This window comes from Cricetulus griseus, assembly GCF_003668045.3.
Source record: "Cricetulus griseus strain 17A/GY chromosome 1 unlocalized genomic scaffold, alternate assembly CriGri-PICRH-1.0 chr1_1, whole genome shotgun sequence".
Classification (NCBI taxonomy): Eukaryota; Metazoa; Chordata; class Mammalia; order Rodentia; family Cricetidae; genus Cricetulus; species Cricetulus griseus.
The window spans coordinates 85211570-85239135 of record NW_023276807.1 but is presented as its reverse complement, the minus strand read 5'-3'; the positions used below and the strand labels follow the sequence as shown (position 1 = coordinate 85239135).

Here is a 27566-nt window from a genome sequence, read left to right as displayed (position 1 = left end):
AAAATTGATCTTTAGATTTCAGGTTTTTTCCCCCACCAGAAGTCAATATTGAACATTCCTATCCTACCTCCTTTTCATTATAAATAGATAATTGCTTTTACCAGAAAATTCATCAAGCCATTGTACTGAATCATTCCTCTAATCTCAGCACCTGGGAGGCTGAAACAGGAGAATTGCTAGCTGGCTTTTGTAGTGAGTTCAGGTCAACATGCACCACAGAATGAGACCTGTCTCAAAAAAAAAAAAAAAAAAAATTTCATCGTTTGAGATGAGAGGGTGAGCAGAGGAGGAGTGTATTTGTGTCTGTGGAGCAGTTAGCACTTTAATGAACTGTTCAAATTATCACTTTCCTTCTTCCTTTGTTAGTACTTCAATTCAAGAAGTTGCCAGTTAGTTCTTGGAGCCGGTGCATTGCAAGTTGTTGGACTAAAAACAATTACTACAAAAAATTTGGGTATGAATTCTTCCATTTAATTCCCATACTAAGTTGTTAGAATGGTGTCACTTTTGTATCATGTTTTTATGCCTGATGTTTGTATGGCTCGGACAAGAGCCTGTAAAAGTGGCAGGAGCCACATTAGCCTTTTATGTGGTGGCGGTGTGTGTGTGTGTGTTTTCACTGTTCCAAGTCATATGGAAGATGTGTCACTTTCTAGAATGTTATAATGTGTGGAAAGTATTTCGGGAAATATGCACTAAAAAGTATTTTGGGAAAAGAATCAGCTGTGCCAGTGTCCCCAGGCTGCTCATGGGTGCAGTGGGAAAGTAGCATGTTCATTGCCAAATTATTTTCTTGTGCAAAATGAAACATTGCTTTCTGCCATGGTGCTTTTCATTTGTGAAATAAGCTGCAATCTGTATATAATTAGTGTGAAAGTTTTTACTTAATTGATAATAGTTAAAATTAACTAATGTCTCTGTCTCTGCATTATATATCCACTCCCCAACTGCAGCCCTGTCTTCGAGGTGTTTGCAGTTGATTGTGCACTACATTCCTGTGATCCGGGCTCACTTTGAAGCTCGACTACCCCCTAAGCAATGGAGCATGCTTAGGCATTTTGATCACATCACCAAGGTATTTTCCCCGTTTTCTATTGGAGTTTCACAAATGTATTCTTTGATTGGTAGAGATTGTGGAAATATGTCTTAGGAAACTTTACAGTATTATTTCTCATTACAGGATTACCATGACCATATAGCTGAAATATCAGCCAAGCTTGTAGCGATAATGGACAGCCTGTTTGATAAGCTGTTGTCAAAGGTAATGATTCTTATAAATGATTAAGTTTTGCATAAGCCTAAGGCATTGTGACTTGCCATTTTTAGAGAATTCTAGATATATAAGGACATGGTAGGAGAATGTAGGTGTTTATAAGGTATTTACCAATTGGTCAAAATTTTAACTTTTTTCCCCCAGGAAAATATTACCATGTCTTAGGGCCCTTTAGTGATCTGGCTCACAATTGCATAGCAAATCATATGCCTCAGTTTCGAGAGCTGTACAATAGAATGTTGAAATTTTGCATAATTGATACTCATCTTCCAAATGGCCTGGGCAAGTAAGGGAGATAAAGACAGGGATGACAATTGTACCCAGTGTGTCATGTTGGTTCACTGACACTTCACCCATAAGATAACTGACATTTTCTTTTTATTAAAATACGTTACAATAAATTTGAAGCAGGACGGTATTCTTTAACCAAGAAAAAGGGTTAGGGAGATAGCTCAATCAGTGAAGTGTTTTCCTTACACACATCACCTACGGGTTTCTTGTTTGTATTTTAAAGAGGGAAGCATGGTAGCAAATGCTTGGGATCCCTGCTCAGGGGAGGTGGGGGCAGGTGAATGCCTGGGGTTTGCTGGCCAGCCAGCTTAGCCATCTCAGCGACTTCCAGGCCATAGAGAAATGGTGTCTTAGGTGGGTGGCACCTGAGGAATATCACACAGGTGTCCCCTGCCCTCCACTTTCAGTCACACATAGACATTTGCACATCCACCTTCTCACACAAATAAAATGTTAAAGGAACAGTCTTCCATAAGAAATCTACAGTTACCACACCTAATGATGTTACCAGTAACTTTAGTATCCTCTGCTGACTTCTCGTGTTTGGGACTTAACACAGAAACTTCTTTGTAAGCGTGATTCATTCATTATATTTGCTGATTGTGTCTCTCAAGTTTTTTGTTTTGCTTTGTTTTAATAAATTAGGGCATTCCCCTCCACATTGTTGTTCTGTTGCTTTAATATTACTGCCCTAGAGAATGTGGTCAGGTCTTAGAGCAGAGGTATGTGCTCCTCTCGTGGTCACTTACCACCGATCCTGCCTGACATGTTACATTCCTGTGTTAGCAAGTCTGCCTTTGCCACACACTGTCGGACTTGCTTTCATGTGTTGCCCAGAAGTTTGATCTTTTTTTTTTTTTTTTTAATTCGTACCAAAATAGGAGAAAGGATTTGTTTGGGTTTGTCTTTTAGTTTTTAGCCTTTCATTTTCTTGCCTGAAATTTTAATTTTGAATGCATGCCACAATAATATAATATAGGCTATTTTAAGAAGCTAATAAGGATGCATTTCTTGTGTTGGATGTCGATCTCCAATTATATAGACAGCTAGACTAATTAGTATTTATTCACTCATTCATACAAACCATTGTGCTGGGTAATGGGGCAACACAGAGTGGACCAGTCTTCCATCTGGTCTTCAAATAGTAAAGATCTAGTAAGGAAACTTATAGCAACTTCAGCAACAAGAAGTATATGTGAACTTTATGAGTAAGGAATTGTGTAGCATGAATAATAGAAACCCAGAGACAGATACGGAGTTCAAGCTGAAGATCAGAGAAGCAAAGCAACCAAGCTACCAGAGAGCTCTTACCTTTACCCAGGCTGGGGCCATCCTGACCTAATGTGTCTGGAGACTAATTGCTAGGACTGACTACTGAATACCCTGCTCCTATCTTAAATACCTTTGTGTCCCGCGCGCGCGCGCTCTGTATTCCTCGCCAGCAAGAAATATACGCAGGACACTCGGATCCTTCTGCAGACAAGCTTTAATGCATCTTACCAGAGTGGAGACTGAACAGAGACTGAGCAGAGACACTAAACTAAGAAAACCATCCCTTATAAAAGGCTGACCAGCCGCCTGGGACGTATTACCCTATGAATGGCTTCAGCTCCTCAGGCAAAAATGAGCCACGGGATAGGCAGAGATCAAAGGAATGGAGATTACCCAGCGCCTGTGAAGTAATTCACACCTTGGTGTCTTCAGGCAACATTATAATGCAGGAACCGGCTTCCTACATATCCCCCTTTTTTTATTAATTAATGATAAGGCTTTATATTATTACAAGCAAATAGGTCACCCATATGTTGAGGGATAGAGGTAGAGGTTGACCTTCCCAAAATCAAACATTAAGACTGTGTACGAGAGTCGCCATCAGGCTGTTAGCTTGACCCGAAGCGCTCTTGACCTGTCCTCTGCCGTTTTTCTGGGAAAGGGAGACTCGGGGCAGGTAACCCTTATGCAGGTCAACGTACCTCCCAGAGAAGCCTGTATAATAGGCAACTCTGTGCGATGCCTATGCTCAGCATCCCTCTTTGGGGCTGCACAAACCAGACACTCTACCCTGTGCAATGAACCTAGGCTCCGGGTGTGCAAGAGCTGTCTGGCCGGCGGCCTATTGCTTAGCCAAAATATAAGCGCTTGGATGATCTCTTGGTTTGAGCCCTGGAGCTTACATGCCAGTCAAAAGTAACAGCAATCCGTAAGCGGCTGCATCAAACAATTACACCCCCACCCCTTTTCTCACAGACCAGCCAAAAATAACAGCAATCTGTAAACGGCTGCATCAAACAATCATCTCCACCCCTTAAGCAGTGACAATCTCTCCGCCAAGGGCAGGAGTTAATCTGGATAACAATAGCGGCTCTCAATTCCCGGGGGAGAGGGTGGAGTTTCGACTTTTGAAGGTCTGGAGAGGCTCTTTAGGTTGAATCTTTCTGGGATCCACAGAGGATTCTCTTCATCCTGTGAGAAAACACAATATCGCTCCCCTGGATCTTATGAGAATAGGATCCGGGCCTTTCCAAAAATCAGTTAAGATATCTTTTCATTTTACCATTTCCTTTTGGCCTTTTAGTTTTCGAGGTGAGACGCTTGGCCTCGGTATGGCCCCCAGCGTTAATGTTAATGAGGCTTTAAAGCCCCAGGCATTCCAGGCCTTTAAGAAGTGTTGAATAGCAGGCATGGCCTTTTCCCCTATCAAAGACTGGGAAAGCCATCTGTAATTTTCTCCACTCCTCTGATGGTAAAAAGGAGTCGGTACCAAATAGTGGGTGTGCTGATGGAAGCACACCCGCTGGCATTTTTGGCAGCTCCTCCTCTAGCTCTGCTTCCTTGTTAGAGTCTGAAATCTCAGAGTCTGAGCTGCTCAGCTCCAAGGCTTCTAGTTTCGTTGCAGGGCAGAGGCTAGGTTCCGAGTCCTCATCTCTCCTAAATTTACCGGGGTGTGACCGGCCATTCCCCATTCTTTCTCCCTCCTTCTCTGTCTCTCCCTCATCCAGCTGAGCTGTTCCTTTTAAAACTTTATCTCTTGAGCTTTTTGTTGTAGTTTCTCTTCTTATATACACTCCCTTGTCACTAGACACCCCGGGAGGTCCTTTTTTCTTATACGTTGTAGTTTCTCTTCTTACACACACTCCCATGTCACTAGACATTCCGGGAGGTCCTTTTTTCTTATATTTTATTGTTAGGCGCGCCCCATCTCTCATTACATTCGGTTTCTGATATGTAATTCTGGACTTCTTTAAGATTGCTGTAACAGTGAGAAAAGTCAAAATAGCTCCTAGTAAAAGCATAGAAGCCTCTATATTAACCTCCCACAATAGCAATATTCCCAAGCCAAAGTCCAGAAAAATCATACCTCTCCGAATTTCTCTCATTACATTCGGTTTCTGATATGTAATTTTGGACTTCTTTAGTCCAGAAAAATCATACCTCTCCGAATTTACCATCCTGCAGTTCTGAATCCGCCCTGTAACCAAGGGGTCTCCGCGGTGCTGGAGATGTTAAGCTTCCCGGGTTTCGGCACCATATGTCCCGCGCCCGCTCTGTATTCCTCGCCAGCAAGAAATACACGCAGGACACTCGGATCCTTCTGCAGACAAGCTTTAATGCATCTTACCAGAGTGGAGACTGAACAGAGACTGAGCAGAGACACTAAACTAAGAAAACCATCCCTTATAAAAGGCTGACCAGCCGCCTGGGACGTATTACCCTATGAATGGCTTCAGCTCCTCAGGCAAAAATGAGCCACGGGATAGGCAGAGATCAAAGGAATGGAGATTACCCAGCGCCTGTGAAGTAATTCACATCTTGGTGTCTTCAGGCAACATTATAATGCAGGAACCGGCTTCCTACACCTTTGTAGTGCTGGGATTAAAGGCATGAGCTCTGTTTCTTTTTTAGACTGACTCACTCTCATGTAGCCCTGGGTGGCCTTGAACTCACAGAGACCCATCTACCTCCAAGTCCTGGGATTAAGGGTGTGTGCCTCCACTACTCAGCTTCTATGGTTGTGGCTAGCTTTGCATTCTGATCTTCAGTGGCTTTATTAGATTATAAACTATACCACCACAGAATTGGTTGCGTGTGTTAGAGCTTTGACTGCGTGGAAGACATGGTTGCAGCAGGGAGAGAAGAGCTGGGAAAGTATTCCAGCTGTTGCATGCATATGAAATTTGCTTTTAAAGATAGGTGAGAAATTAATAGGCAAAAGACTCTGTGATAACATGAGAAAACATGTTGGAAATCCTAAGAAACCCATTCCATGTCAGAGTTAGAGAGGCAGACCCAAATCAAGTCTCATGTTTGCTACAGACTAGTCTTTAGTGAATTGTTAATTAAATCTCCGTTTCTGTCTCTAGACGGAAAGAATAGAAATGATCTCAAAGGGTAGAGTGAGAGTTAGTGAGGTTTATCTAAGTGCATTTGGTGCATTTTTTGTTTCTTTGACTGTAGCAAGTTTTAGTAAGTGTCAGCTGCCAGTACTCTGCTGTTGTAATAGTAACTTACGTGGAAGATGACATTTGCTGATGCACTGGGTTGCACACACAGGAATGGATGACTGCTAGAAATCAGTTTAAATCAGGTTTATTGAGGTATAATTCATATTCAGTAAAATTCACTCTTTCTATGTATACAATTTGGTGACTTAAAATTCAAATATAAGTAATGAAATGTCCATATTCGAGATAAAGAAAATTATTGAGCTGGGCATTGGTGGCACACGCCTTTAATCCCAGCACTCGGGAGGCAGAGGCAGGTGGATCTCTGTGAGTTCGAGGCCAGCCTGGTCTCCAGAGCGAGTGCCAGGATAGGCTCCAAAGCTACACAGAGAAACCCTGTCTCGAAAAACCAAAAAAGAAAAAAAAATTATTGATAAATCTTCTCTTGGACATTTTAGTTTTTCTTTTTCTTCATATGGAGTTATAGCCTGTCGTGCTAGGCTCCTTTTGTTTAGCATAATGATTTTAGAATTGATGAATGCAACCAAATTCTTTGTATGCTTACAAAAAATAATTTTTAGAAAGGGAGCAGTTGTGGAATTTATGATAAAGAAGCTTTGCTTGTTGAAAACTGAAAGAGATGATCAAGAGCGGAAAACCTAGGAAGGTGCAGTGCTGTGGAGGGTGTGCAGTGTGACAATGGGAGATGCCACAGAGCGATGAACAAAGGGAGCCAGGAAAGTTACTCTTTGGAAGTTAGTGTGTTTTTAGTGATTTTTTTTTTCCAAAGAGAAATTTCAGAGGAATGTTAGAAAGAGAAGGTCTCTTAGGTCACGAGTTAATATTTTGTCATGTTTAGGTGACTGAAGGATGTGGAAAAGAATGTTACCATTAGGGAAAGCAGAAATGAATGATTTGGGATGGTGGATTAGCCTTTTTAGGGGTGCCAAAACAAATGACTATAAATGGGATGACTTAAAAGAATCCTCAGGTCAGGTACCAGTGAGGTCATACTCTTTCTGAAGGCACCTTTCTCAAGTGTGTGGTGCTTGCTGTGGGTCCATGGCGTTCTTCGCCTTGTGATCCATCACCTCAATGCCTGCATCTGTCTTCACTTGTCTGAGTTTCTTCCAGCACTAGGATAATTTGAAAGCAATGTCAAAACTCCAGAAATAGTAAGTTTCTGTAAGGAGGCAGAGAGCGTAGTTATCACGTATTTCTTATCAGTGGTATTATGAAATGGTGCAGCCACTTTGGAACATAGTTTGATATTTCCTGATAAGTTAAACATGAGTTCACATGAGCCACTGACTTCTTCTAGCTACATGTCCAAGGGAGCAAAAGTAATTAATATCCATGCAAAAACCTTTACACAGATGTTCACAATGAAATAATTCATAACAGCTCTGATTTCCACCAGCTGACCAGTGGTGAAGAGAATGTGGTCTGTTCATAGGGATGAAGTCCAGTTGCATGTTATAACAAGAATGAGCCTGGAAAGAATTAAGTGCAAGAAGCCAGCCACAAAAGTCACATGTTTCATGAATCTGTTTATATAAACTATTTAGGAATCAAAGGAGCTTCAATTTAAACCAAGCAGTTTTATGTTTGGAAGTAGCCTATGGTCTTAGATACTAAGCTGTTTTATTTCCCATAAGGTAGATAATGATATTGACGAAAAGTTTCTCAAGATTTGTATGGGTAGTACCGTCCTCAGCTGAAGACTAAGGTCAGTATGGAGGCACAGAAAACTCAACGCAGGGAATGTGAGAGACACTACAAAGTCCAAAAGACTAAACACAGTTCTCTTTTTTTTCCCTTGCCAGTACGAGGTGAAAGCTCCTGTCCCTTCCCCTTGTTTCAGGAATATTTGTAAGCAAATGACAAAAATGCATGAAGCTATATTTGATCTTCTTCCTGAAGAACAAACACGGGTGAGTGGTAACTCTGAAAACCTTTGTGATTTTAACATTTTATATCCATACCAGTAGGGGAGTTTGTACTTGCTTTGATCCAGTTAAGTTGATGTCTGCTATCATTTTTAGGTCGTTATATTGATTAGGGAGGTATGGACAAAATGTCTTAATTTCAAAAATGTCTTTTGGCAGTTGAGAACTAAATATAAATCACCCATTGTTAGAAGTCAAAACTTCTATTACTCTTTATATTGTTAGTTTGGAAATCAGAGTTGGCATTTATTAATAAATCTATAATGTTATAAATTGAGATTGTAGCACAGATGAGAGGTGAAAGTAGTGATGGAGTAAGATTAGCATTAGCATAAGTCATTAATACTTATTAGACCACCCAGGAGTAATCTGTAGTAAAGGGTTGGGGGTGATGCTCAGCTATGATAAGGGATGGGGAAGGAGTGAGAGGCATTTGTCTTTCCTGCTGTCCTCCAGAAGTATTATACATTTAATCTTTGGGCCCCCTATGCCCCTGTGCCCTTTGCTCTGACACCTCAAAAAAAAAAAAAAAAAAAAGTCCAGAATTCATCCCTTCCTCATTTTTATTCATCTAATTGAATTCCCCTAAAATAGATGCTATCATTCAAGCCCAGTTGTAGAATGTGCAGTGTTAGGATACAAACTTGTGTGTAACCGTGGACTTAACTTCCATTGGGTTTTTTGTTATCCAGAACTTTGTTTCTGTCGTTTGTGTATGCATGTGGATGGTGTTGGGGCGGGGTCTTCTTAGTGCTCTATGTGTTCTTGTATCTCCTGCTCTCCTTTCTTGTGCCTCTTGTACTTCATTCTCTACCAGCTGTTCACATTCTTCATGTTTTTCTAGGTTTTCTTTAATCACATTAACCTCATTAATTCCCTTGGGGCTTGGACTGAGGGGAAGACAGGCATGACTGCCCTGAAGGGTTGTTGCCTTGTCATTTGTTAGCCAGCCATCCTTCAGTTGTAAGGTTTCTCTGGAAGATTCGAACAATGTCTGCTCATCCCAGGAAGGGCACCAGGAGCAGGCCAATGAAACAGTTCCATCTAGGTCTACCTGGTGATCTAATGAGTTTATTAAGGTTACTTACAGGGGTGTAGGTGAATCAAAGGCAGCTGTGTCCCTGAAGAACCACCCAAGCATGGGTGGCAGCTCAAAGTTGCATCCCTGGAGCTCCCTGAACAAGCCTTGAAACCTGCAGGGAGTTCAGGGGTTTTCAGCAGTTGTTACTGCCTCTGTGGGGAGGTACATGTAACTCTGAGCCTCCTGAGCCTGGGGAGCTGGGTTGGCTTCTCTCCCCACTATAGGAGGGATGCTTCAGTTCTGAGGAGATGGCTGCCCACCTTCCCAGCCAACAAGTAAGCTTCTCCTGTCTCTGACTCTGACCTGCATATGCTGTCTGAGAGCCACACCAGGGAGCTTCTGCCTGCCGAAGTTCGGCTAGAGTTAACAGGCTTGTATGTTCCTAATACCACTGGAATACCAGCAACTGCCCAAACTTCCACAGGTGCCTTATATAATGTTCCACAGTAAATTACTTTTACCTGATTTGTCTCATTCCCTCGCCCCCACTAAGTTCCTAGATTAAATAAAACTTTCCACTACTTTCAATTATTTTTACCTAGTTTTGACTCTGTGTAGCCCTGAGAAATCCTCCAAATGTACACAAAGGCAATTTCACTGCTAAGAGAAGTACTGCTAAGCAGGAAAATTATTTTGGCCCAACTGTGGAGAAAAACCATAGTGAAATAGCAGCTCAGTACTTCAGAAGAGCATCCTAAAAGTAGAGGTCAAAACAAAGATTTTAAAAAATGTTTCTCCATATGCTGGTAACAGGTACTTCTATCTTCTGTTTCAGGAGAACTTTAAGCAACGTTTATTTCTTTTTCAGATGTTGTTTTTAAGAATTAATGCAAGTTACAAACTCCACCTGAAAAAGCAGTTGTCACACTTAAATGTAATAAATGATGGAGGACCTCAAAATGGGTATGATTCTTAATCTGTTTTCACCACATGCTCCCACACTGAATCGCTTAATTCCTTGTCATCGTACTAAAGAAGAAAACCAGGAAGTCAGCAATGTTGTCTTTTTCTTCTCTTATGGACATGCCTTTTTTGTATCTTCCCACTGTGTGTCTGTTAATAAGGGTTGTCAGTATTCAGCTTCTTGCTGAACCTTAAATATCCTCAGTGAGGCAGCATGGGCTGGTGGCTCATCTCTAGATGCTGAGTAGACAGTACTCAGAGCTTTACTCCAGGGCCCTTGGATTAGGGGAGTGGCCTCATTTATAAATGAGGGTAACATATGCCTTATTTTGTAGGGTTCTGAAAAATAATCTATTGTTGAAATAGTATTGTATTTAAAAACCATAGAATTCATATTTTACAAAGTTTGAGCTAAACTATCTCTGCCACCTACTAGCTTATATATAAAATTTTGAACAATCACTTTTATCTAGGCCTGAATTTTCTTAGATATTTTTTGTTTTCAGTTTTAGACAGGGACTGGCTCTTGTTATGTATACCAGGCTGGTGTCCAACTCAAGAGATCCCCTTGCCGCTGCCTCCAAATGCTAGTATTAAAGGTATGTGCTAGGAAACATGATTAAAAAACAAAACCCTTTCTTCCTTTTATGAAGTAATTGAAGATAAAATCTGAAGCTGGGGATGTTGTTGGATGGCAGAACACTCGCCATGTATCTGTGAGGCCCTGACTTCCGTCCCTAGCATTGTAAAAATGGGTGCGTGTTTGTATTTTACTAAAAGTAAAAGGCACCACCAACCACTTGGTGTGATTTCCTTGGTGTGCCACATATTTATCTTGTTTAAAAAAATATATGCACGGGTATTTTCCCTGCATGTCCGTTTATGTGCAGTAAGCCAGAAGACAGAGCATTGGATCTCCTGGAATTGGAGTTACAGTTGTGAGCTGCCATTGGAATTGGAGTTACAGTTGTGAGCTGCCATGTGGGTGCTGGGAGCTAACCCATGTCCTCTCTAAGAACAGCAAATGCTTAGAACTGCTGAGCCATCTCTCTGGTGCCTGAAAAACTACCCCATGAATGATACGAAATATTGATTATAGGTAGTCTGTTACTAAAGCTAAATTAAAAGCAAGAGAAATATATTGTTTCTCTTTTAGAAAACAGAGGTGCCTAATCATATCTTCTTCATTCAGAGCCAATTTAGAAGCAGGAATGAAATGAGAGTAAGTTTGCCTTCCTGCTGTGCCTTGTCATTGATACTCATCTACCCAGCTGAAAGCTTAGAACTCTGCTTAGTCCCACTGGTCTTGATTTCCCTTGTATAGTTAAATGTAGTACTTATCTCCAGGAGTGACTGGAAAATTGGATGTTCTAAATGAAATCAGGTAGAATCACACCAGCTACTAGCTAAATGTTCATGATCCATTCTTGTTGTGAAGCCATTTACAAGTTGGCTGGTCAAGCATTATATACATCAGAGAATTTGACCTTTAGGTCATTAATTTTCTTCCAAATCTGGATTGTGAATGGTTTAGAGACATTGCTTACTTAGTAGTTCATTTAAGTCACAGACTAAGGGCTGGAATAAATGAGAGTCTTAATTTAAACAGAATGATCTGTAAAGTGTTACTTTCTTGTTGGCTACTTGGAGGACAAGTAGAGGAGGGAAGCACCTGCATTTCTTAAAGAGGGTAGGTAGGGGTTTCACACACGCCACCAGTATCTGTTTGTTGTGTTACAGCAGAATACTAAGACGCTGTAAGTGGCTGTGCCTAACCCTCATGTGGCTGTTAATGAGTTGCTATGAAACCAAATAGGAAGCTAAGTGTTTCATACATGCTAGTCCCATTCTAGATTGGTAAGCTACTAAAAACTTGAAAGTCAATCTTAATTATATTTTATTTGACCATTTATAGAGTACAGTTTTTTTCCAAATGAATTAAATTATCCATATCACTCAAACTGTACTATAAAAAAATTGCATACAGATTCTTTGGTGTTCCTCTGAGGCTTTTTGTGGATGGAGAAAATCCTTGTTTGGCTGACATTAATTTTAAGATTAGTTCTTTTTATAATTTCAAATCTTCCATTTGGGTTGGGGAGATAACTCCATGATAGAGCAATTGCCAGTAAGTCTTAGAGTTCAGTCCCTGTCACCCACCTCCCCCAGTGCATTACGTGTGTGTGTGTGTGTGTGTGTGTGTGTGTGTGTGTGTGTGTGTGTTGTAACAATTCACTTCACAAATTTTTCCTGAACTCTAAAACATACCTGAACTGGAAAAAAGAATTCAAATAAAACAGTATCAGCAAACTAATATTTAAAACAAACAAAATTACACTTCAGTTTCTAAGAGCAGCTCCTGCTTTCACAGTGCAGAGTCTAAAGGAAATGATCTAATGTAGGTATGAATCTGATGGGTTCGCACACAAAAGTGAGTCTTTATTAATCTGATTGTTGTTTGTTGGTTGTGTGTTTTGCTGGAGATGGAATCCACACCCTTATTCATGCTGAACAAGTACTCTACCCTTTAGCTGTACTCCCAACTCCCAGTCCTCAGTATATTCAGTAGTGCTTGCCTAAGAACCCCGACTTTCATTTAATTTCTAGGTACTTCCAGGAAACCAGAGTTTTCTTTGAGCATCCCCTATTGTAGCCACACATACACATTTTAGTGACAACCAATTGAAATCATTTCAGTTTAATGTGTGTGTGTGGGGGGGGGGGAGGCAGGTTTCTCTGTGTAACAGCCGTGAAACTCACTCTGTAGATCAGGCTGGCCTTGAACTCAAGAGATTTGCCTCCTGAGGGCTGGGATTAAAGGCGTGCACCACCACTGCCTGGTTAATTTCTCTCTTAGTTCATGCTTTTTAAAATAAATCTTATTTTATCAGGCAGAATTTATCATGAAACTGACTTCAAAAGGCATTGGTTTATACCTTATCCAAACTTATCAAATCAGTATTAAATGGCTCTTTTGACAGTGGAAGTCTGCTAAGTGTCAACATTTTCATCCCTAGTAATTCTGGATTTAAAACTATTGTAGCGGTTAGGCTAAGCATCTGGGATTAAAGGCGTGGGCCACCACTGCTCTAGGCTAAGCATCTGAATGTTGCTTTTATTATCTGATTAGAAGTATTACAGTTTAAAAATGCCTTTCTCCCCACTCTAGGCTGGTCACAGCAGATGTAGCTTTTTACACTGGAAATCTTCAAGCCTTAAAAGGCCTTAAAGACCTGGATCTAAATATGGCTGAGATCTGGGAACAGAAGAGGTGATGGCAGACTGGAAACCAGGTAGTCATCTGACCACAGGATGTGTTTCTGAAGAAAATATGGATGCCTGGTGTTTTAGGAAATGAACATGCGACAGTGTGAACTGAGGCGGGGGAAGGGAAGAGGAAGGGTCAGTGTTGGGAGCTGGATTCAGTGGGATCTACAAGGAATGCCATTTTTGTGCATCCTTCAGTAAGGAGTAACTGATCAGGTGTCTATAACATTTTTCATTCTCTCTGGAAACAGACTCAGGTTTCTTTGGACCAAATCCAAAAGAACACATAGCTGTAACACAGCTGTAGTTGCCTAGAATGCTCTGTATACTTTATATTAAAAATGCTCTGCATTTCTTCCAGTGCAATGAAATTCATACGGTGTCCCACCTTATTTAATGATGGTACAATTGAAAATATTAAAATCTTAGTCAACCTCTGTAGAAAGTTTTCTCTATGAAAGTAAAGCTGTTTGAAAAATTATTTTTTTACAGATCTTTATAAAAAATAAACATCTTTTGATTGCTTGGATTTAGGAATCCAGTTTTTGTTTTAGTGACCAATGTCAGTTTCAGGTTTTGTGTGTTGCATATTTAACCTTTTTACTACCACTGTATGTCACTGGGTAAAGCCTCAAACCGCTCAATATATGGAAGATTGATTATAAGGAATAAAGAATATTTGCATTTACTTATGCAACTACTAATTTAAATACTTTCCAGAAGTGATATACACAAAGCTATGGTTTAATAGCTGTATTTATAAAAGTACCTATGAAGGGTTTGGGTTTGTATTTGTTTTTTCTTTGCTTTTTTTATTTCTAGCAGAGGCAAGAATACATATTTATATAATATGCCTTCTTACAAATTCTCATTTTAACATTTAGATAACACGAAATATGGCCCTCTTGGATTCTTGCTTTTAAGTTACTTTTGATATGTATATAAGTGAAGACCAGGGATAAACAGAACTTTTAAAATCCAGGCTGCTGTGTCGGGGCCAGAAGTACAAGGTCAATGAGTAAGCTATTTGAAGACTTTAGAATCGGCAGCACTCTACAAGTGAAAGTGCCTGTGCCTCACACCCAGAATCTTGCCTCACCCTGTCAGAGTGCCTAATCTTGTGGTGATAATGTATAATGAAATAATCTTATCTTGTGGGTTTTTTTTCTTTTGTTTTCTCAAAAGGATTTTTTTTAATCATTACAGAGGTATGTCATTGGTTCTTACTGTCAAAAATAAAGATGTAAAAAAATCATCAGACTTAAAAGGCAGCTTTTTTCAATGGTGGAGAATACAATATACTTTAAACACAACCTTTTCAAGACAAGTATGGAAGAGCTGGAAACATTACTTGATTAAAGAAAGGCATGTGTCAACTACCAGTAGATCTGATTCCAAAGTTATCAGTACTTTTGAGTGATAACAAGTGTTAGAACTGAAGCTTTAAAGAAAGGGAACTTCTAATGAAGTTATTATCCTCTCTCCAACACACATTGTTCTAGAATACAAAAGACATATTCTACTTTTGCTTGCCCCACCTCTTCAGCTGGGGGAAAGGGGGGGTTGTGTGTGTCATTAAATGTGGAAAGTATGCCAGGCATCCTAGTTTTAGAACCAGGTGAAGAATGCTAAGTACCTTCAAGTTCAGTTCCTGTGTCAGTAACAGTGTTAGCAGTCTTAGAAGTGGAAAACAAACAACAAACTGGACTGGCTAGCTAACTAGCTAGTCATCAACATTCCAAGAAACCCACACTAGAACAACAGTACATACACTGCTGTCTCCTGCAGTTTCACAAAGTCGACACTAAACAACACAAACACGTGGATTGTTGTATCACTTTATTTTTAAAATCAAAGGCAATCAAAGACCATCACTCCAGCTTCTGTTAAAAGACTGCCGAGCTGGCCCAGTTCTACGATTAAATAATATTGCACTTGTAGATGAACTCATCTCTAGGCTCTTCATCAAAAAAGGACAGTACTGCTCCATCTATGCTCTCTTTAGGCTAAAAGCACATTGCAGAAAACTCTAAAAAATCAACACTGCACAGTAAAAGTACTTGCTCATTTGAGAATCTTAGAGGACATTTTATTACAAGAAACTGTTTAACCCATAATTAGTATAAAGTGTATCCGGCAGCGCTTATCTTAGTGATCCAAGATTCGAAGATTTCCAGATACGATCTTGTTCTCTAACACTGCTCCAGGGGGGATGTCAATTCTGTCACCATGATTTGCAATAATGATAACTGTTCCCTAAGTGAAGAAAAAAGCAAGTGAGATTGTATTTACAATGTAGTTGTTGTAAGATTAAACATGAAAGGTCAATAATCTCAAGGAATACAATAATTTGTCCTATCACAAACCTGGTGTAGTTCTGGACTTCTTAGTGGCACCAGAAGTGGGAAGCAGCCGAATGAATGACCCATCTCAGGCTCACTTGCTTGTATTACTTAGTCTTCTTAAAGAAGTAAAGGGTGCCTGGCTTGTATTTACAGAGTTGGTTTTGTTGTGTGTCTATGTCATTGCATCTGCACATGTGTATGGAGACCAAGGGACAACCTCAAGTATTGTTCTTCAGGTGCCACACGCCATTTTTTCTATTTGAGGGGATCTCTCTCACACTTCGCCATGAGGCATCAGGTGAGGCTGGCTCCGCTAGCTGCAGGGATCTGTCTGTCTGCTCCTGCAGTGCAGGTATGACAGCTCATGTACCACTCTGCCTTCTTAGGAGGGTCCCACAGGTCTGCATATCCTTGGCCCCCTACTCCTCCCTTTTGTTTTTAAAGAATAGTATTGGAAACATTTCTTATGTCTAGTGAGATTTTAGGTTAAGCAATATACACAATGAAGTTACATTCACGTATCTTATTTTTAACATTTTCATTGAAGTAAATGGCTAGAACACAAAAGAACACTTAAAATACCAATCCAGGCTATTTGTAAGATGATGTACTTAGGAAAAAGCAAGTGTTAACTTCAGTTGTGAGCTTTAATCATCTATTCTCTTCTATTTCTCAACAGGACTAGATGATTCACTATGAATCTTGAGTGAGCTAATGCTCACAGTGCTAATGGAGACTATTCCTGAAGACTGTCCCATTTCACTCTACCTAGTGTTTCCTTTCTCACTGAGGGCTATATTCCACAGAACTCCTGTATTGGTTATGCTTGTATTTTTAAGTGGTTATGTATCTGGATACACTAGTACTAAATACAGGGATGATCATCGGTCTGTCCACACTAATAATGACTCCTTAAATTAAGGTAAATTTAGAACTAGAAAGTGAAGCCTACTTTATAAAGCCATAATATACATGATTTTCATCATACGAACCTTTAATGAAACATTTTTTCCAAATGTCACATCTCCAGAAACAGTGAGGTGATCCAATTCCAGCATGTCAGGTATACTTTCAAACCTCCTTAGGTAATCTTGAACCTTCAAGTAGAAGCATAAAAAGTATTTCAGACGGCAGCATGTGAAACCACTATAGCCACAGGGATCTGAGGACTTCCCCTTTCAAATAAGCACAGCTGTGCCAACACTCCGTAAGGATTTTCTCTCATACTTCCAGTTTTGACCTCTGCTCTTACATATACCTTACAGCTCTTTGCTTCTATTCATACACGGCTCAGTTACACTTAGGATTACTTTTCTATTTCTCTGTCTTGATTATACTTAGGCATTCCTGATTTAACTATCCTCTTCAGCCACATCTCATACACTCTCCCCTCTTTTTTTCTCCTTTCTGACCACCTCTTTGTACTTGTTATCATAATGTCCATAGTTTTAAGAATTTAATCTGTGGACCCAGGCAGTAACTCAGCTCTCCCTCCTAGCTACTTTACTCCCCTTATTTTCTTTTCAAAGTCACTTCTACTGTGGTCATTGAAATGAGATTGCCCCCCATATGCTCTAGTATGAACACTTGGTCCCTGGGCTGGTATCACTGGAGAGGTGTAGGAGGTTTAGTCTTGATGAAAGAAGTATGTTACAAGGTTCTGGAGCCTAAAGCATTGCCCTGCTTCCAGTGTACACTCTCAGCTTGAATGAGAATGTGAGCGCTCAGCTTCCTGCTTCTGGTGCCATGCTTTCCAGCCATGAAGAAATAAGCTCATTTTTCTGTAAATTGCTTTGGTCAATAGTAACTGACTAGTATGACAGTTGACTAGTGGTGATGTCAAACAGCTGTGGCTCTCCCAGTCAGTACCCTATTTGGGGAACAATACAGAACTTACAGAAGGCACCCTAAGCTAGCTTGAACAATTATTTCCTCAACTACACACTGGCACAAATAAGTCCCACTTGAACATTGCAAATACTTCAACCAAAAGAATATAGCTAATTAAAAAAACAAAACAGCAAAGAAATAACACCAGCTGTCCAAATCCCAATGCATAAAACAAACTAGATATAACTCTTCCAAGTGAGTTAGCTGTAATCCCAAACAGATAATTCAAAATAATAAGTATGTTCAAAGACAAACAGCTGAATGAAATAGGGAAGGTGGTAGATGATACGGAAAGAACTCAACAAAGAAATACTGAGGAAAAAAACAATCTTAAATTCTGTGTATATATAAAACACAAATTTAAAAACAAAGAGCTCTGTGGAATGTCTCAACAATAGGAAAGTAACTGAGCTTGACGACAAGGTGGAGGAACTGAACAAACCAACAAGGACAAAGAGAATCTTGGACCAGAGGCACCTCTAAGATACATGAAACACTTTGAAGAGACCAAGTCTCCAGGTTATAGACATAAAAGGAGAAGATGCTCATTCTAAAGGCATAGAAGACATTTTTGGGCTAGGTATTGATGGCATATTCCTTTAACCCCAGCACTTGAGAGGCAGAAGCAGGAGAAACTCTTCAAGTTCAAGGCTAGCCTGGGCTACATACTGAGATCCTGTAACAAAAACATTTTCAAAAGAATCACAAGAATTAGGAAAAGGATGACCCAGATGCTGGAGACATTTAGGACTCCCAACAGGTAAGAATGGAAAATAATCTCCCCCTTGTCATAAGTAATACACTAAATATACAGAACAAAATATATTTAAAGAAACATTAAGTCACATATAAACGTAGGTCCATAAACTTTTAAAGCCAGAATGGTTTGGAATAATGCTTTCAAGTTCTGAAATACTATAGATGGCAAAGTTATCTGTCATAATTGAAGAAAAGGCAAAACTTCCCTTGATAAAAATATACTAAAGAAATGAATGCCAACTCTACAGAAGATCTTGAAGGAATCCACCCAAAGGCAGGTCAAAGGAAATAAACCACACCAGAGTAATTAAGCAAGAAGAAAAATATAAAAATTCCTTAATGAAATGTCATGAATCAACTTTCAATAACAGAACACTAATGGTCCCAACTCTCCAACCAAAAAAAAACAGGCTAGTAGTCTGAGTAAAAAGGTAGGAGCCGTCCATTTGCTGCCCCCAAGAAACAAATCCAAAAAACAGAGATTACATTATAAAAACAAACAACAAACCACCACATGTCATCACAAAACTTCAGAGTAGAAAGATGGGAAAAAGTATTTTAAGCATATGAACCTAGGAAACAGCCAGGCACCATCATTGTAATATCTGGCAAAATAGACCTCAAACTGAAACTAGTGTAAGTGCAGAAAAATGCATTGGATTGCAAAATATTATATGCAGTGTGGTAACACAAGCTCAGATAAAAATGCATGCTTTGTGCCCCGTTTTGAATTTTTAGATTTATCTATTTGGAGTATTTGGGGGGGGGGCTCTTAAGGGGCAAAGGGATAGAATATACAATGATAAAAAAAAAATAGGTGAGGAAATACTGGGGGGTTAAGTGTTAAGCAGAAATGGGGACAAGAGAGGAGGAGGGTGGTGTGAGTCTACCAAAATTAAGGATAAATGGAAATATTTATGACCAGGACTCTGCATGGATGGACAATGCTTTCCCCAGAAGACACTGGTTATTAAATGAAAATCCCAATGCCAGGCATAGGAAACTATTTAAGAGTTAATGGTCAGGGAGGTGCCATGGTCTCCAAAAGAACAAAGGCTATTGGCATTGCTCCTGGTTGTCCACCAGAACTAAATGGTATGAGTCTACTGCTGAAGACAACACATTTTAGTTCTAAGACAGACAAGTTGGAACTGACCTGAAAACTTCCTCTTTGCTTGGGTAGCTTTCACAGAAAATGCCAGAAGGTGCTATGTAGGCCACTGGGGAAGGAAAGTTATCAATGGTCTTGCCCAGTGACAAATGTGCATGCCACAATACAAACCTATCCGAAGATGTGCCCACTGGTACTACAATGGCATGAGAGTTTTGGAGGTAACAACTGCCTTCTGACTGGATTCATGCCTAGTACTGTGAACCTGGTCATAAGCCCTAGGAAGGAACCTACAACTGCTGTATTGCTAAAAGGATACATTATCAAAATGCCTTCTAAATATATATGTTTGTACACACAGATGAGTCAGCTGCCCTCAACCTTGACCAGAGATTACTTCTACCATCATCAGCAGTTAATGCAGAGATTCATAACTGGTCAAAGTGCTGAGAAGAAATGACTATTGACATCAATAGACATCAATCCTCAACCCCAAGGATCAGGGAACATAGAACAGTGGGTGGAGGACAGGGTTTATTGCTATGAAATACTGTCCTCTGGATATGGCATGGTCCTGCATTCATGAACTTACCAGAACTAGGGTTATCTGTACAAGATCAAGCCAACACTATCAGTCAACATCCAACAGGTAGCACTAATTTGACTTGGTTTCAAAAAAGGAAAAGAACATGAAGGGGAAAAGCCAATGTATTGAGGTTCCAGGGGGAGTTGGAAAGTGGGGTGAACATAATCAAGATACACTGTTTGCATGCATAAAACCATCAAAGCATATTCACTCAAAAATTCTTTCAAAAATGGATTCCTAACAGCACCTGGATTGCCTGCACAAGTCACCAGTCCAAATTTCAGCATAGACGAAGGGGCTCCTGAGGCTCAACCCACAAGTGAGGAGCTGCTGACTGCTGCTGGCCACTGAGGGAAGGTCATTTTTGGTATGCTTATTCCCACTGTCAGCTTTAACTGGACTGGAGAAATGGTTCAGCAGCAGGAGAACTTAGTTCTTGCAAAGGACCTACATTCATTTCCCAGCACCCATACCAGGCTGCTTACAACCTTCTCTAACTCCAGTTCCAGGGGATCCATCTGATGCTCTCTAATCTTGAGGGCACCTGCACACACATGGTACACATAAATTCACAAAAAGCACACACACACAAAACTTTACAAAAATAAAAAAGGATATGGGCTTGCGAAGAAGATAGTTTGGTGGGTTAGGGGGGTGGCAGTAGTGATGGATAAGACTATATACAAAAACAAACATATTTTTAAAAACAAAAATAGGGATTACATTTAAAAGATACCATCTATGTTTCTAGCAAGTTTTCTATGGGAAGAACCTGTTTATTTGCACTAATTATGTTCAAGCTCCTGTGAAGGAGATAGGGTAATGCTGCTAAAAACCAAGCATCTTATAGTGCAGTTGAGTAGAACAGATGCTTTGTTTTAAGATGAGAAAACAAATGAGTAGCCATCACATTGAGCCAGATGAGCAGTTCACACAGTCAAGATTTAGAGAAAGAGGAGAGACCATCAAGGCTTGAGATATCCTAGACTAGAGCTGGCCTTATGGGATGGTAGGAGACAGTTGCAGCAGGGCTCAGGATGAGAAACAGCACAACTTATAAGAATCACTATATGCTTCTTCCGTTCTTAGGCTTTGTTTTCTACTTTGCTGAGAAAATAAACCTGACTGGTTTTGGCGCCCACTATGCCATTCTACCTCCTTGTCTCTTCCTTAACCCATGCTCTACTGCTGGCTAGACTATTCAGACATGAAGCCAGCCTCTCCACTATTAGATCTTTCCTTAGAACAAATTCCTTAAGAATTTGTTCCACAAGTCTCCTTCAGTTATTTTCCTCTTCTGACTATATTAATTCCCATCAATACATAAGTAAATTCTCTCATATTTACAAAACAGAACCCTCAACATTTATATCCTTTTTGGCTTATGACCTAATTCCTATTTTTCTTTGAGGCTTCAACTCTTAAAAAATCATCTCCAACTCCGATTCTCCCATTCTCCTTAAATCCATTCCAATTATATTCCCAAACTTTACACTGGTAAGTCTAATGGTGAATTTTCCTCTAGCTTGAATCAGCAACAGCAGTTGACAATCAATTCCTTCCACCTTGAAACTTCTTTTTCATCTTTCAAGACCCACATATTCATAGTTTACTACCGAATGCTTCATCTGCACTCCAGACCAAATGGGCTAGACTAGACTTGGATGGCATAGCAGAATCCTGGAGGCTATCTATCAACTTACCCTGTGGTTATCAGGATGGAGTTTTGTAAGTCTGGGTTTCACCCCTGCCTAGCTGAAGCTCTCTACCAGTACACAGCATTCCTGGCATCTTCCTGAGGCTCTCTGTGACCAGCCAGGGCATCGTGACACCATCAACCCCTCACACACTTCCAGCTCTGCTCTTGCTGTGTTTCTCTATAGTTTCTACTGCCCGCTATACTATGTATTTGATAGACTGGCTTCTGAGCTTCTCCCACTAGGATGCTAATTTTAGGAAGATAAGGATTTTAGTTTGCTTTGCTTGCTGTAAATCTCCACATCTAGAAACTGCCCATATATAGTAGGAGCTCAATACATAGTTATTAAACCAGAATTAACCCTTTCTGACTGATGAGTCATAAAACAGACAAAATAAAATGTCCCCAAATTATTCTACTATCCAGAGAAATTAAAAACTATAGTCAATTCCTATAAACCATATCAAAGATGGAGGGATATAAAAGATCAGTAGTGAAAAATAATTCTTGAATTATCTTTACAAATTACATACCTTGGTAAAGGAACTTCCTAATTTAACCAAGGGTACTGTAGGAAACTCCCGCTTTTCACTCATGGTCAAAGATCCTGCATTAAGGCTATAGAGGTTTGACATCACAAGCAAGAGATCTGACGTGGTCTTCACAGGCAGAAAACGACTCCTTGGAACATTAATACCTAAAGAATTCTCGAAACTTTTAATTGCAGCTCCAACTGCAGTTTCTAACTGAATAACATTCAGGCCTCCATCCAAAGTCTATAAAAAAGAAAGAAGAAAAAAGGAGGTAGGGTAAGAGCACGGAAACAAAGGGTTTGGGGCTTATTTGTTTTTGTTTGTTTTGAGACAGAATTTCATGTATCAAACTCTCTACGTACTGAGGATAACTTGAACTACTTCCTACGTCTACTTCCCAACTTCTAGAATTATGGGTATATACTGCCACACCCAGAAAACACAGGTTTTTATGTACCCAGCTTGGTTCCATGTGTGATGTTAGTACTTGGGAAGTGATGTCATAGAATCTCGAGAACGTACACTAGCCAAGTACTTATATTATGCTCCATATGTGACTTTTTTTTTTTTAAGTCTCTTAACTTGAGTGAGCAACATGTCCATTTTTCAGTAAAAAACCAGGAGCTGAGAAAACATATGCAAGATTCCTACAGATGGTGGCATATGAGTCTAAAAGCAGTACCTAAGCTGAAAGGGTCTTTTCAGCTGAGGGTCAAATCAGGAGCACATCACCGGGATGAGTACAGACCTGGAGAACCTGACTAGATAAAAAGCCCGGCGGTGGTGGTGCACACCTTTAATCTCAGCACTCAAGAGGCAGAAGCAGGAGGATCTCTGTGAGTTTGAGGTCAGCCTGGTCTACAGAGTGAGTTCCAGAATAGCCAGGGCTACACACAGAAACCCTGTCTCAAAAAAAAAAAAAAAAAAGTCTGACTGATGGGCCAGCCAAGCCAGAGGGAGAAAGTAGGGAGCCCTGGACTGTGACTTCAGTTACCTTTGGATTCACAATGATTTCCATGTCAATGGCATTCTGCTCCTGTAGTCTTTTAACTGCTGCAAGAGAGATCCATAGGTTGTTTGTGTTAAATATTTTAAATTTTGACACAGACTTGAATTCATCAACATGTGCTTTTGGCACTTGAGCAATCTCCACCAGTCTCAGTTTGCCTTCATATTGAGTGAGTGTTCCACCCTAGAAAAGCAGAAAATCGTGAGTGCTTCCAAATCTTTTGCAGTCAGCCATACCACATTGATTATGATTTCAGAAGACACTGACTATATAATTTTCTAATACACAAAGTAACATATTCATGATTCAGATTGTCACTTTATACTCACTGTCCTGTCTATAATTAAAGCCCTGGGAGTTCATCAAAGTCCCCCCTCCCCTTCCTAAGGCTGGCTATAGGAACATTCCTCTTACTCCCAAACCACTTACCACCACCAAACAGCTTAGTCCTACCCAGACAAGGTATAGGATGGGGGGAGAAGGGAGACAAATGAGCAAATGAGAGGCCGCTCAAGGCTGGGAATGTTCTTATAGCCGTAAGACCATGCCAGTGTGGGAGAAGGGGGCAGAGAATCCACGGCAGGGGATGTTTTGGTATGTATCAGCTACAGGTAAATGGTAAAATCTTGTGTGTCATTTTATCAAAGGCCAAGTACCACCACCAAATATGCCATGTTCAAGTTACACTTTGTACTAAAACAGCTGCATTATTTTTATACAACTACAAAGATAGTGTAGAGACAAAGTATAGATATAATACATACATACATACATACATACATACATTTTATAGAAATAAATTTCCATGAAAGGGATAACATAATAAAATATGCCAAACTTGAAGCAGAGTAATGGTGTGAACAAGTTTGCTGTGTGTTCTCATATATTTCAGATTTGTTCTATAAAAACATATAAAACTTTTTAATTTAAACTATTGACATAGATTTACACTATTATTAACTCTGGGCTCATGATACACTGTTATTTTAGAACTTAAGGTACTCCACAGAAAATATCACACCCTCTTAAAATGATGCTAAGTAAATAATAAATATGTGTGCATAAAATAGAAACTTATAATAGCAGGAAAAGTATTTTCACTATGTAATTTATTAAATGTAAAACCATGAATCCCCAAGTTGATTCTTCAGTATTTACCTTTACATCTGCTCGTGTTTTATTTGTGACTTCCATGACAAATTCACAGCGTTTCCCATTGGGTGGGTTCATTAGATGATTAAGAATATAAAGATCCACTGTGGCACCCAGGTTATCTATGTTAGAAACAAAAATATACTCTTTGCCTTCTTCTAGAAAGGTGTCGAGCAAGCCCGAGTTGTAGAAACTAGCATAGATATCTCCATGTCCTGGGGGGTACCAAGCTTCTGTACTTTCCCCTGAGGAAGACACATCCTTTGCTACAGGAAGTAAAGATTCCTTATTAATCCTCGGATACCTTAAAAAACAAAACAAGAAAGCTATTTATTATAGTGTACCCTAATCCTTCAATTAAAACAAGATATTAAAACTTCGTAAGGGCTGGAGGGATGGATCAATAGCCAAGAGCATGTACTGTTCTGTTTCTAACACCCAGATCAAATGGCCTGCAAGCTCCTGTAATCCCAGTTTCAGGGAATTTTGTGCCCTCTTCTGACCTCCTTGGGCATCTGTACTCATGTGCATATACCCACACAGAGATATACACAGATACCCACAATTAAAAATAAAACAATCTTTTAAAAATATTAAATAAAACATGCCTCCATTTCAGAGACTGTCAATAGTAAATTATTGGTGAATTCTTTTAAGAAATTCTGTCATTAGTATTTTTTAAAAAATCTGTTTTCTAGATGTTCAAGGGAAGTTTTCCATGGCCATACAGATAGGAAGACACTTCACATTTTAAAGATATTTTTTAACAACTCTCTAAGATGAAGGACTCAGTAAGTAATTTTAAACTTATTTGGTTCTTCTGCCTGAAAATCTATCTGAAGAAATCTGCCCATTCTTAAACACATGCATTCAGAGTTGCTTCCCTTCCTTTAGTGCCAGCTGTATGCACATGGGTAAGAGCTAGCAAATGGTAAAGGAAAGCAGGAAAGAACACGTGGACAGCCAGCCTACTAGGAAACAGGCAACAAACACATTATGATGATAAAAAAAAAAGTGATGTGAAAACAGATTTTAAAATACCAACAAACTAAATGGTCCAACATTGCTTCCAAAAAGTTTCTACAGGCTACTATTCATCTCTAACTAGAAAGCTTGCCCCCTGCCCCAGTCATCTGAATTCCTTTCTACTCATACTATTTGCCCCCAGAGTAGAGGTTTTCATTCAAGACTTACTTAAATTTCCACAGGTTTATCTACTCAGGTGAAGAAAACCCCTTCCACAGGAAAGGTGTTCAGTATTATGGTTTACAGGAAGTCACCCACCTGCCTAGAGACCTTAACACATCAAAACTTTATAAATTGCCTTTAAATATCTGAGACATAGACTAAGATCTCACGAAGATCCCCTGAGAAACTAGAAATTATAGAACCAATGTTTATAACCATCACATATTTATCAACCTCTATTTAGTTTTAAAGAATCAAGTTCTTGCATGAATTGACCTTTGCTGGAATGAGCTACTGTGTCGCAACAATGAAGAGAATTCCCAGGAATCACAATCATACCAGCTAGTTATTTTTATTTCTGATACCTGCTTTGATTGAAGGTGTAGATTTTCACACGGCAATGATTGTACTTCTGAAGTATTTTTTTTGTGTCTTCATCCGTGTTAAAAGAGTTCATTAAAACAAGAGGGACATCTGTATTGTAGCTTTTGTTCAAATGCTGAAGAAGAGAGTAACAATCAGATCATCCAGACTCACGTTCTGACTTCCAATCTAAAATTGTCTCTTCAATGGTTAATTACAAAACGTTTAAAACCTGACTGATAGCACTCTCTGGATTTATAAATACATATATAGGTACATTTTATTAAGTAACCACTTGGCATGAGCACATGTGTGGATAAGCAATTCATCATGCACTCATTCAATAAATCATGGCCCTCTGAAATACAAGCTACTATCTCCATTTCATGACTAACTCGACTGAGATCCAGATGTGGTGGCCTGGGACAGTGCCCACTGGGGCTGTGTGAACAGTCAACAGTAGTCCCTGGCCTGAAGGTAGACAGGTGCTAATTAAGTATCTGCTCTTGTATCCACCCTCTGTGGGGAAAGAATACAAATGCTGCAATGTCATGGTTTCCTGTTCTCAGGATGAATTTCAAACTCAATCACACTTCAGCTAACATCTTCTCAGTCTCTCAAAAGAGCTAAGAGGCAGCACAGTAGGAAAACAGATAATTAAAACCCAGACTGTCTTACGTTCAAATTTTGATTCTACTTTATTAACTGGCTAGAAGCCTTGCACTTAGAGCCCATCCTCATCTAGAAAATGGGGATAACAGTACTTGTGAGCTGTTGAGAGGAATAAATGAGTCCTTCTGAAGAAGTGCTTAGAATGCCCGGGGCACAGTAAATACTGGACAAATGTTGGCTTAGCTGCTATTGCTAGTGTTATAACTGTAGTTGCCAGTGAGAAACAGAGAAGGAAAAGACAAGGTCTCTGCCCCATAAGGTCTACAATGAATAACTCTATCAAAGAAGGAAGCTAAGGATAGTTCTGCATCCACTCCATCTAACCAGATGTAGGACATCCTCCCCAGCTTCCCAAAAGGGAGTAAGCCAGAAAACTTGAGTGTCATGAAGGAAAGTAGTTAGAGGGCAGATCAAAGGAGACTCTGAACAGACCCAGAGCTTTCAGCAAACACAAATGCTATTTAATAATATACTCTTAGACACATACCCACACACCAATAGACAAAACAGCATTCTCTTGGACTAGCTCAAACTCACATTCACATTTACAATATAGCACTTATGTTAATGTAAAAACTAACCTATTTTACTATGAGAATGGCTAAATACTACTCACTTCAATTTGCTGCACAGTTAGATCCAAAAAGGTATTCTCATTTCTTACACCAATCAGACTTTTAGGGCCTTTGCAGCCCATACTGGTTCCCAAACCACCATTGAGTTTCACCACCACCAGTTTGTTCAACACAGAAGATATATTATCAGGCAGGCCTCTGGCCTTTATCTTTTCATAGGGTTGAATCTGAAAGAAAATACAAAATTAGAGATGTCATTTAAGTAGCTTTATGAGGTGTTAATGCCAATCAACCCCAAAGTTACTTTCATGGTTCCTTAAAAAGTTTTGTTCTCTCAATGTAAAGTTCCAGCAAGTCCACATGGCAGTTTCCTTTGCACAAAGAAGTAGCTCAATGTCATATTTAGTTACAGTGGAGTCACAGTGACATCATTTGTATGACTGGCATGAATATCTAAATCTTGAATTCTCTTACGACG

At 39.7% G+C, this 27566-nt stretch overlaps 2 protein-coding genes across 2 annotated transcripts in view; one reads left to right on the top strand and one right to left on the bottom strand.

The window, feature by feature from the left end:
• Positions 1-14461, top strand: part of Vps54 (VPS54 subunit of GARP complex) — a 75596-nt gene extending 61135 nt beyond the window's left edge. The window contains exons 16-21 of the mRNA XM_027388226.2: positions 367-454; positions 954-1075; positions 1181-1261; positions 7833-7940; positions 9845-9939; positions 13109-14461. Coding sequence (XP_027244027.1) covers positions 367-454; positions 954-1075; positions 1181-1261; positions 7833-7940; positions 9845-9939; positions 13109-13214 — 600 coding nt within the window. The 3' untranslated portion in view covers positions 13215-14461. The remainder of the gene's footprint in view (positions 1-366; positions 455-953; positions 1076-1180; positions 1262-7832; positions 7941-9844; positions 9940-13108) is intronic.
• A 627-nt stretch (positions 14462-15088) lies between these two features.
• Positions 15089-27566, bottom strand: part of Ugp2 (UDP-glucose pyrophosphorylase 2) — a 53670-nt gene continuing 41192 nt past the window's right edge. Inside the window, 7 exon segments of the mRNA NM_001246758.1 lie at positions 15089-15462; positions 16544-16648; positions 22130-22372; positions 23124-23321; positions 24297-24594; positions 25844-25977; positions 27130-27315. Coding sequence (NP_001233687.1) covers positions 15355-15462; positions 16544-16648; positions 22130-22372; positions 23124-23321; positions 24297-24594; positions 25844-25977; positions 27130-27315 — 1272 coding nt within the window. The 3' untranslated portion in view covers positions 15089-15354.